Source organism: Dermacentor variabilis, chromosome 11 (assembly GCF_050947875.1).
Source record: "Dermacentor variabilis isolate Ectoservices chromosome 11, ASM5094787v1, whole genome shotgun sequence".
In the NCBI taxonomy this organism is placed as follows: Eukaryota; Metazoa; Arthropoda; class Arachnida; order Ixodida; family Ixodidae; genus Dermacentor; species Dermacentor variabilis.
This window is the reverse complement of record NC_134578.1, coordinates 29,300,604-29,312,870: the sequence shown is the minus strand read 5'-3', so window position 1 is coordinate 29,312,870 and position 12,267 is coordinate 29,300,604. Positions and strand designations below refer to the sequence as shown.

At 42.2% G+C, this 12,267-nt stretch overlaps 1 protein-coding gene across 1 annotated transcript in view; it reads right to left on the bottom strand.

Moving 5' to 3' along the window:
- LOC142564784 (uncharacterized) overlaps window positions 1-12,267 on the bottom strand; it is a 43,763-nt gene that overhangs the window by 13,167 nt on the left and 18,329 nt on the right. The window contains exon 2 of the mRNA XM_075675937.1: window positions 185-279. Coding sequence (XP_075532052.1) covers window positions 185-279 — 95 coding nt within the window. The remainder of the gene's footprint in view (window positions 1-184; window positions 280-12,267) is intronic.

Here is a 12,267-nt window from a genome sequence, read left to right as displayed (position 1 = left end):
AAACATTCCGATACCGGCGATATTATGGTACGGGAGAACCAAAATCTGACAGACGCCGACCTTTATGACCGACTACTACTACTGCTTCTTCATACGAATCGCATCCTACGTGCTGCACCAGTGTCAATGACTGTTTTGGCACACCAGGCCTATTGGTATTGGTTTTTATTATGCTTAAACTTACCTGAGGCGTCCATTCTTAACAAGCAGGGATATTTGGAGTAGCTCCCTTCGACGCGGCATGGGTTCTGAATTTCTCCATACTGGTACATACTCGTCCTGCACGTACGTAAAAAAAAATTTAAACAAAAATCTGGCTTACGAATAAGTATATTCTTCGCTTTTATCGGCGGAGCTGCACCTGTTTCATTACTTTAAAAGACTAATTCTTCAGGCAAAACACAAATCTTAATGAGCAGTGAGGATCGAATATCTGTGGCGCCAGAAACCTGATTTCGAACTCGCCGAACGTAAGTGAAAAATATATATCTAGGTGCACTTGCGCTTCTTATAGAAGGAAGACAGCACAGCCACTGATTTAAAGATCGTTGCAATGCTTTCTTCTTATTTAAATTACATTTAAAGAAAGAAATGTGAAGAGAGAGAGAAAGAAGGGAAGGAGGAAAGGCAGGGAGTTCAAGCAGACTGAGTATCAGTTTGCTACCCTACACGTGGGGAGGCGGAGTGAAGAAGAGCGAGAGAAGAGGTTAATATTTATCGCACTTTCGCTTGCACTAAGCTAGGTGCAGCATGCCTACAGTCAGGCACTCAAGTAGGTCGTCTACAGGTACTGAAGAAGCACTCGATTGGCTTTCTGGGCTAATGAACTGTGACGCCAGGCTCCCAAGAACTTTGCTTCTGTAAATGGCCTATCGTCCAGTCTATTCAAGGCATACTGGAGAGTCTTACTTCGGTTATCGAAGCGACAGCAGTCGCACCGAAGATGGCTGATGGTCTCTTCACACTTGCACTTAGCACATATTGATGAGTCCGTCATTCCAGTACAATAGTTGTAGGGCTTAGTGGATGCCACTCCTACCCACAGTCAGCACAGCAGTGTGGCGTCACGTCGTGAAAACGTTGGCTAGTAATTTCAGTTTCAATGATGAGACGAGACTGTATAATCGATGGCTAGAGTTGTGCGCTGTACGCCAGTAACTCAACGTGATGGTACGAGCAAGATTGTGAAACTCTCTTGCAGCGTCTACTCTCGATAAAGGTATAAGGAGTGTCGGTGCTCCTATCTGGGCACGTCGGGCAGCGTCTTCGGCGAGGTGATTACCATCGATGCCACAATGTCCCGGCAGCCGCTGAAAGATCAGATGTCCTCGTTCAGAAGCGCAATGGCAAATTTCGCTGATTTGCCACACCAGCTATTCGTAACTACAGCCTCGTAAACCTCGCAAGCTATGGAGGGCTGATTTCGAATCACAAAATATTGGCCACTTGCTAGACAGTTTCCCCCAATGTATTCCACAGCAGCGCGCAAAGCGTCCAGTGCGGAACCTGTAAATGTCATGACGTGGGAAGCTAAAACTTGATGACGACCGATTGCGACAGTACAACACTGGCACTATTCAAACTTTCTGACACCGAACCGTCCGTGTAAACATGGATTCGGTTAGCGCACGAATTATGTAAAAGTTCCAAAGTCATCTGCTTGAGACCCGCTGTGGTCAGGCTAGCCTTCTTCGCTATTCCTGGAACATCAAGGTACACAGGCAGCTTTTCAAGCACCACAGAGGGGATGGCATTCATGTCGCGGGCGAGTATCTCAATGACAAAGTGTGCTGGTTAGCCGAAACTGATCTGTAAAACCCTGCCTTCGGTCTTTTCTCAGGCACGCAAGCGATATATTGACCAGCAATTCTGGATCGATGGCGAACGCGCGCTCGGAGTTCGTCGACAGCTATACGAGTCATTATTGGGTGGTTTCTCGCGGCGGCAATTGTTGCTTCGGTCGATGATGACTGGTGACGGGTCGACGATAAAATCTGAATCAAACGCTGAGCTAGCTTTTGTGCGCTTTTCATCTGTAACACAGCAATGGGTCCATGATGCAACCACTTTTGTTAGATGTAACAAGAAGTATTCATCACCTCATAACCCGTGGTTCACAGATGGTTTACTAGTGTGCATTCGCAAGAAAAAAATATGTAGAAAAAACTACACGTTACCCATTTAACTTCAAATTGCAGAAGCGATATGTTGCTACAAAATGTCCTGAACAAATTGTTCAAAGGTATCACTAGACAGTGGAAGCTCATAAACTTTTGGAACGGAGACTCAAAAGGCTGACTAATGAGTGAGATTTCAAGCTCTAGTGGTACGTATCGAAATCCATCAGACATCGCAAATGAATTTAATAATTTCTTTTCTGATAATAATAAGCCCCTTCCTACCAGTCCTATAACAACACCCCAGAGACAACCACAATATCTTTCTTATATCCTACCATTCCGGATGAAATCTACCATGTCATACAACAACTAAAGCTAACAAGTGCAGGTGTTGAAGAAATACAACCAGTGCACCTAAAATATGTTGCTGATATTGTTGCTCTTCCATTTGCTTATGTAATTGACTGTTTATTTAAATGCGGTGTATTTCCACCTAAACTTAAGAAAGCCAAAATAGTCTCTGTATTTAGAAAAGGTGATAGGGGGTTGATTTCTAACTATCACCCTAATGCTATATTATTCGTGTTCAGCAAAATTATAGAGAAATTTATTGAAAAGCGTCTAACTAAATATCTAACAAAGTTTGACATTTTTTGCATCAGGAAGTTTGGCTTTCGTGCAGGTTACTCTACTAATCTTGCTCTTGTTTCATTCACTTATCGAATTAAGCACCACATTGACGAAGTTTATTGACATTTATTGACCTCACCAAAGCGTTTGGTTCAATTCTTCATAATATTTTATTTACTAAATTAAACGCAATCGGTGTAGTAGGACCAGCGCTGGCTTTTGTTCGCGATTATTTAACTGACAGACAACAGGCTGTTAGCATATCTAATCACCTTTCTAACTCCAGACTAATTCATAGCGGAGTTCCTCTGGGGTCTATATGAGGCCCATTACTCTTCACTACCTACATTGATGGTCTAACTGTCCATCTTTCGCATTGTGAACCTTATCTCAAGCAGATTATACGTGCACCAACACGTGTAACCGAGAAAACGAGCATTACATTAGACCTCACCTTCTTAAGCGGCAGTATTCCCGATAGCCCAATCTCTTGGGAAACAGTCAATGGAATTGCAGATCACAAAGCAACCATATGTTCATTATCGTTACACAACCGGCCGCGAGCGCGAAAGAAAAAAGAGTCAAATACACGACTGGACAAACGCCGATGACGTTAGTGTTCTTAACTTCCTAGAAGAATCTTACCCCGAATTCCATCGGTTTTTCCACGATGGAAGCATGCCAACTGATAACCTATGGGTGCTTTTCAGGGCCAATGTTGAGCACTGTCTCGCAAAATTAATTCCTAAGTAAATAAAGACCGTACGCAAAACGAACCCATGGATATCAAGAGAAATTATACATTTAAAACGCATAATTACAAGGCTCAGGAAACTTAGAAACAAAAGAACTTCTTTCTTCGATTGTGCAAGAGAAATTAGCGAACTTTCTCACGCGTTGAAGATAGCAGCAAAAACGGCTAAAAAAGTACTTAGATGAAAGCTTAAATAACTTCATTAAAAAATCCCCTCATAAATATTGGCACCACCTGAAATGTAGGGTTCCGAAGAAGAGCAACTTATTGGCAACAGAAGCCTTAACCAAGGCTACCCAATTTAATTAATTTTTCCAATCAGTTTTCCCAGTTGACAATAACACTATCCCAGACAAGGTCGCACAGACAAGTGACATAGGTGAGGAACCGGGTGAGCTAAATAAAACGGAAGCGGGAATTCTTTCTTTATTACTTAATGTCGATATAAAAACATCAAGCGGCCCAGATAACATTCCAAATGCTTTTCTCAGAAGGTACGCTGAATAAGTTTCCAAATACTGATTGCTAATTTTTACAAAATCATTGCAAACTTCCGAAGTTCGTCAAGAATGGAAAATTGCTAAATATATTCCTATACATAAATCAGGTGATGCTACAAATCCTTCGAACTTCCGTCCAATTTTACCCGCTTGTACAGCGGGGAAAATTTTTGAACATTTAATATTGAAACACATCGTCACTTTTGTTAAAAGTCATTCTTTAATTAACCCTAACCAACACGGATTTAGGAGTGCTTTGTCTACAACTCAATTTATAGAGACTATTCATGACCTAGCGTTCACAATCGATAAGCGTAGACAGGTAGGCATAATTTTCTAGACCTATCAAAAGCCTTTGATCGGATATCGCATGAAACAAACACGTGACATACGTAGCAACAAATTGCTCTCAGCGCTTTTTTCCCTAAAACGGTTCCTCAGATACGCCTTCACCCAATACGAAACTGCTCGTGTACACTTTACTGATTCGCTCCGTTATAGAATACGGCGCCATGTGCTGGTTCTCATATACTAAATGTGCAATAGCGAAGTTAGAGAGCGTACAAACAAAAGCAGCTAGATTAATTTATAATAAATACCGTCGTCATGACTCCCCAACTGAACATCTACGCTTAGCCGGACTCCCAACAATTAGTGATCATGCTAAATATCTCAGACTAAAATTCCTCTTCATTCTCCAGAGCAATGCTCTAAAAATAGACAAAAACAAGTTTTTAGGACACTCTAACGCTAGAATTTCAAGAACGAATCACAATAAAGAATTATCTGAGCCGAGATTTTACAGTAACACCTTCAAGTATGCGTACTTCCTACAAGCTACTAGAGAATGGAATCTGTTACCACAAGGGGTTGTCGATTGTACGGCCCTCAGTTATTTTTATCTAAGCTGTCTGAGCATATCTTTGTTGCTACATGATGAACTGTGGATTTTACAATGTGTTCTATTGTCACCAAGAATGTGCATTATCTATATCGCTGTACGTGTGTTTGAATAAGCTTGTTTTTAAACCAAAGCCAAGGCCTCTTGTAAACGATTATCGTTGAGCCCTGTGTGAATTATGTATTTTCCCTTTTATGAATGTACCCTTTTCTGCCAAAGCGTTCGTAAAGGCTAGCAGTATGCACCAAATAAATAAAGAAATAAATAAATCTATATGCGGACGACACTACGATCCTAACTGCTGACACCTATATTAATAGCCTAACTTCTAAGCTCAATACCGATTTGGAACATATTATTCGCTGGTGTCGTCGGAACTATTTAGAAGTTAGCCCTAGTAAAAATTCTTCCATGCTATTTCACCCCACTCAAAACAAAGCAATAAATAATCCGACCATACCTATCGTAGTTATACCATCAAACCTTCCAGTCATTGTCGTTTTTTGGGGGTTGTCCTCGATTTCAACTTAAAGTACATTACCAATATTTCACATCTAAAGCAAGAAATTGCATATGGTATCTGGATTCTTTTAAAAGCACGTCCATACTTTAGTCTACCAACTTTTTTTTTTCATCATGGATTCATTTACTTCACCTACTGCATTGCAACTTGGGGGAACACATATAGCTCTCATCTTGTTCCTTTAGAATACGTCCCGAACCAGGCCATCCGCATTATTACTTTCCTGTCGCCCAGATGTAGAGTATCTGCTCTTTTGGAAGAGCATCGCATTCTCACAATTCACAAACTATTTCACTTAAACATGGCAATCCTTGTCTATAATTCCCTTCACTCAAACATTCTTTAAATAATCTTGAATACTGAACAACTTGCTAATCATAATAAAACTCCATTTGCAGTAGCTAACAACTTCTTATTACCTATAATCTAAACTAATTTTCGTAAATTCACTTATGCGTTCACAGCGATATTTTTCTGTAACTGTATTCCATCGGACATAAAGCTTTCCCCTAGTATATACAGATTTAAAAAGCATTTGTTCTCATATTTACTCAACTTGTGAAAGCTGTGATGTAATTTAACATGTTCTGTTTGCTTCATTATGTGTAAGCCATTATATCTCTAACATTTCACCATATCTCAGTCTACTTGTTCCCTTGTGTGAGTACTTGTTAAAACTCTGTCTCCAGGCTACATTTACCTTCCCCTGCATTGTTTTGTTTTAATTCCTACAAGATGTAATTCTGTACAGCATTATGCCATGGTATCAGTTTACTTATTTTCTTGCATTCATACATGTTGACAAATCTACCTCTTTGCTGTATTTGCATTACCCTGAATTGTTTTGTAACTTTTTATTTGTTCAAAAACGCAATTCTGTATACTATTATATAGCGTTTCAGTTCTTTTGCTGTCGTGTGTAATTATTTGTAGACAACTTTACAACTTTGCTGCATTTGCTCTAACCTAATTTGTTTTGTTCTTTCTAATTAGAACAGCAGGTCCCCTTACAGCCTTGAGCTTTGGGACCTCCTTCTGTATATCTTGTTACGGGACTTTTATTTTCGTGAGTGAATAAATAAAATTCTTCTTCGTCTTCGAACACATCAAGGCAGCCATAGACATGTTGGAAGGGGTATGCCTGGAACGCTCTACAGGACAGGAACGTTAGTTTTGTTAGCATTGGACAGCATTAGCGTGGTATATACCAAGTATCCTAGGAAGAGCGGTCCTCTATATTTGGAGCATAGATGCCGCGGATGTACCCCACGCTTTACCGGCAAGAAACCTGAGTATACGGTCAATAGAGGTAAGCCTCTTCTTCAAGTATGAGATGTCGGGGCTCAATGAAAGGTCTCTGTCGATAATGCGTCCTAGGAATCTGTGAGATGTTGCGTAAGAAATTGTTTGGTGGTCAATAGAGATGGGGTACCAGGTCACGGGTTTGTGGGTAAAAGCGACTAAGGCGCGCTTCTCCGTAGAAATGCTCAGGCCTTGAGCACGCAGGTACGATGATGTTAAGGTCACTGCTTTTTGGAGCCGTGCACACGCATAGGGACGTGTAACTGCCGAAGTCAATATGGCCACGCCCGCAGCAAATATGGAAAGGTTGACTGTATGTGGTAGAACATGCATAGTTTGAACAAAGTGGGGCTAAAAACCCCGCCTTATGGGACACCACGGCAAGCGTAATACTCAGCAGTGCGGCCATCCGCCCTTTGCACGAAGCAGGATCTTTTGAATAGCTCGCTCCGCATCTGTCGAAACATTCGTCCAACAATTCCATTATAGTCTAGGGCATCACGGATGGCTTCATGTGTTACATTATCATAGGCACCTTTCCCACCGAGGAAAAGTGCAACCGATATACAAGGGAGGTGGTTTTCTTGTTGCACGGACGTCACGAGGTCAGTGACGTTGCCAGGAGAGGAACGGCCTTTTCTAAACCCAGCCATGGCCTCGAGGTATATGTTGTGACGATCAAGATGCCCGTCTGGGCGCTTGAGAACGCCCATTCTTTCCATTGCTTTCCCGACGCAGCTGGAAAGCGCAGTGGGTCGGTAGGATGCTAGGTCGAGGGGCGACTTTGCAGGCTTCAGGAGTGGTATCAAGCGGCTGGACTTCCACCGTTCCGGAATGACGCCATCACTTCATCTGTGATTGTAACATTCCAGAATTCGTTCTCGGCCATCTTTACCTAGGTGGCATAAAGCTGCGTAGGTGATGCCCAGCGGGCCTGGCGACGATGAGCGCCTGTACGTTGGCAGAGCGGCGTACAAGTACAAAAAATACTAGGAATGAAAAAAATGTAATATGAAACAACGTCTTAGGGCTAAGAATCTTCAGCATACAATCTTATACGCACGCATGCACATAGTGACAAAAGGCGAAGACATGTTGGCCCGACACTTAGTTTGTACGTATATGCATATGCAAATGTGAAAACACCTACACGAGGCAACGACGCAGTCCGGGATCAGAAGATCAGAGAAGACATACTGATGAAATAATGTACGCACAAAGATACGACCGCATACACCGTGGTGGCTTAGTGACTATGGTGCTGCGCTGTTAAGCACGAGGTCGCGGGATCAAATCCTGGCCGCCGCAGTAGCATATCGATGCGGGCGAAGTGCAAAAAAACGTGCCTCCCGAGCATTGGGAGGTGCTGTAAAGATCTCTTGGTTGACAAAATTTACCCGGAGTCCCCTACTATGGCGTGCTTCATAATATAGTCATGGTTTGGCACGTGAAATCCCATAATTCAAGATACGACCGCCAGAACTAAGCTTTATTACAAAAAGAAAGAACATACCCACCATCATTGGGGACTCAGTGAACGATATATGCTTCAGCTTCTGCACGCATGCCGGGAATGTTTATTCCTTTCATATTCTTTCTTTTTCTTCATACTTATCTCCCTGCAGGGAAGCCATGCAGATTCAGCCATTTCTTTGCCTTACCTTTCCTTTGCCTCTTTCATCACCGATAAAATGTGCTCATTTTCGATGTGTTCATCTTTTAACATTTTATTTCACGACATAGTAGTCGCAACATATACTGCACTACATAACACTATAGCCTGATCACTCTTGTTTTGAATGGATTTGTAGTCGTTATAATTGCTCGGAATTCTTTAGAATGTATATCTGAATTTTTATGAAGCACCTTAAGGAACGAAAATTTGCTGCCTTCAGTAAAACTACTGAAAGTAAAAAAAAAATTGGAGGTGTACAAAATATGCACCTTGTTCCTAGTTCCCAACCTTTCTCAATCAGATCACTCGAAAACATTAGTATGAAGCTATGTTGATTGGAATACAAGCCATGGGGATGCCTATGCAATGCGGGAAAGCAGTACCTTCGCAAATGTGGAAACGGGTATGTTCCTGTTGTAGAGGAAGTATTTACTTTTACCCATTGCAGCAGGTCCCTTGTTTATTTTTAATGCGAAAGCATCAAATGGCCCATTGATCGAAAAAGCCGGCGTATTTTCTCCGGACCAGCAAAACGGAACCTAAATTCCCATTGACTGCGATGCCACGTAACGTCAGCGCCCCGACGGAGGGGAGCGTGCGAAAGGGAACACCTCCAGCAGTGATAGCGTGCCATGTGTTGCGTGAGAAGAGTGCATCGCTCTGACGCCACATCACCATCATTCTCGTAAGCATTGTTATACGCGCTTTCCTTGTCCACGCAAGCTGTCACCAGCTTTCTTATTTCGCATCGGTAGCTTGTGTAAAAAAATAATGTATAGAAAAGAATAAATTCGAAACGAGAAACGTTCGCGGTAGGGAGTTTCGAATCTACAGCCCCACGATCATAAAACAAGTGCCTCACCCATTGAGCTAAACCAGCGCTGCCTTGATTGCAGGCATGTGCCCTCTGCTTTATAACATGATAATTGTACTAAATTTTCAATTGCCAAGCCCGGCGTGACGATAGCGGTGACGCCAAAGCCACCATTGCTTACTAGGGAGCGTCACCATTACATTATATCATAGTCAGGCAAGGCAGCATGACGTCAGGGTAGACGTTCACCGGCCTTGCGCTGTCTAGGGGCATTGGCCAAGCGTCTCAATGCGCTCGCTTGCTCACAAGGAGTTCATTACTCGATGGACTGCTCGGCGGCGTTCAATTGCGCAATATTGCTTTCGTATTCACAACTCGTAAAAGTTCTTAGGTGTACTCAGAATTTTTACTACATTTTTGAGGCTCCCGAAGCAATAGCTTTCAGTTCACGGAGGATGGAGAAACCTCGTCATAGTAGACTATTAATTTTGATCAGCTTTCTGTGCAAGCGAAGAGCTCTGATGTGCGTTCAACTTGCGCTGCAGCCCCCGCGTGATTTGTTCAGTTGCTGTACAGTGGTGTATAGCATAGTGGAGGGTTGCACAATATTGTAAAGAATAAGGGCACTAGCACAGGTGGTGTTTAAATTGTAAGAGATTAGGCTGCTTGCCAAGTTTCGGCTGAATGGTGGTCTGAAACCGCATACTGTCAAAGCACTGATGGATAAAAGCAACCCACCACGAGGAAAATAAAGTTGCAATTGATATTACACGAATATAATTATCAAAAAATCCCACACCTATGAGCATGTGCCCTTGCTTGAAACATTGTTAATACAGCCTAGTCACCCGAACGGCAAATTGACTACCCGAGAGAAGCTTACGTTCCGGCACCTGCTGCTGTCATTCCTTAATGCAAATATCATCGTCGATTTACCGAGTGCACCGAGTTCAAACTTCCCTGTGATGGATCCCATAATAACTGACTGGGTTGGTATTAGCCGGCTTATCAATAATCTGCAGATTTCGTCTGCCAGTGGGCCTGATAGTATTAATTCAAAAATATTGAAATGCACTGAGGTGTTTTCATCTGTTATTCTTTCTAAAATTTTTGCGCAGTCGTTGCAGTATTCTTCGCTCCCGCGTGACTGGAAGAAAGGAAAGGTGGTTCCAGTCCCAAAATCAGGCAATGCGCATGCTCCCGAGAACTACCGTCCCATTTCATTGACAAGCATCTCATGCAAACTTTTGGAACACATCATTTACTCTCACCTTGTCGAATTTTTGGAAACAAATTCATTTTTTCATTCCTGTCAACATGGCTTCAGAAAAATGTACTCGTGCGAAACCCAACTAGTTTGCTTTACTAGTGATCTTTTTGCTGCATCTAACAATAACTTTGACGTTGACTGTATTTTCTTGGACTAGGCTAAGGCCTTTGATACCGTAACACACGATCTACTAAACCTTAAACTCGATCAGCTTAACATTGATCCTTTAGTATTAGCCTGGATTAAGGACTTCGTTTCCAATCGAACTCAGTACGTAACTGCCAATAACGCTTCCTCTGCTTTTTCATCAGTTACATCAGGGGTCCCGCAGGGATCCGTCCTCGGGCCCCTGCTCTTTCTAATTTATATAAACTATCTCCCTGATTGCGTGAAATCGTCTTCAATTACCCTATTTGCTGATGACTGCGTAATATATCATAGGATTAGTGACCCCGCCGATTCCACTAAACTACAAGAAGACCTTAACAATTTATCTAAATGGTGCAATGCGTGGAACATGAAACTAAACGTAAATAAATGTAAATATATGCGCATATCACGCCGCTCTAACAATACTGACACACGCACGTATTTTCTGAATAGCGCTCCTCTCAGTCAAGTCAATTTTTACAAGTATCTCGGCCTTTACATCACTCACGATCTATCATGGCGCAAGCATGTTGAATTTATAACTTCTAACGCTAATCGCACGCTAGGCTACCTACGCAGAAGCTTTTACGCCGTTCCTGCATCTTTAAAACTGACGCTTTACAAAACACTCGTTCGATCAAAATTAGAGTATGCCTCGGCCATCTGGGATCCCCCTCAAATATCACTAACCCTCTCCCTCGAAGCCATTCAGAACCGCGCGTTCCGCTTTATTTAATCTAATTACTCTCGTCATGCCAGCGTAACACTCATGACGCAAACCCTTAACATACCGGAACTTTCAGTACGTCGTGCATACAGTCGCCTCTGCCTTTTCCACAAGATTTACCACAACCCGGTATTAAAAGCAAAAATTCTTACTCGTCCTTCCTACTTTTCATCCCGCAGCGATCACCTTCATAAAGTTTTCGTGCCATCTTGTCGCACGAACGCGTACTATTACTCATTTTTACCTCGCACCTGCAATGACTGGAACCACCTCCCCGCATCGGTCGCTACTATTATAGACTCATCGGGGTTCAAGACTGCTGTTTTCCATGCCATCTAACAAATGTTTTATTCATTCATCTGCATTTTTTTCTATGTATATGTACCACTCCTTTCTGTAGCGCCTACGGGCCTTGAAAGTATTTAAAATAAATAAATAAATAAATAAATATAAAAATTATGTCGCCTAGTGAACCGAAGCACAAACTATGCGTCTTTACATTGAAAACGTGCCAGGAGCACTGCAGAATCGTTTGAACGGTAGCTGCAGTCGAACTTTCCTTTTTTCCGATTCGTCACGCTGCCAAAAATTTTCGAATCTGAAAAATCGTTAAAATTCAGTCGCCATTTCTGACACGGCATAATGATATATACTGAAGCATTCTAAAGTAAATAGTTGCCAGCCCGTACAAAGAATGTTCATCAAACTGAGCGATTTCTATGACGCGCTAATGAAAGAGTTGGTGCACCTATCTATCCCACTTTCTTACTACCCAAGTAGGCTACTGCAAATGTTTTATATAAGGCATCACTCAAATGTAAAGGCTATAAAGTTCGAATTGTGCACATCAGGTGTTGTATATGAACACATTTCACTACAAAAACTCATGAGCCATTCCATT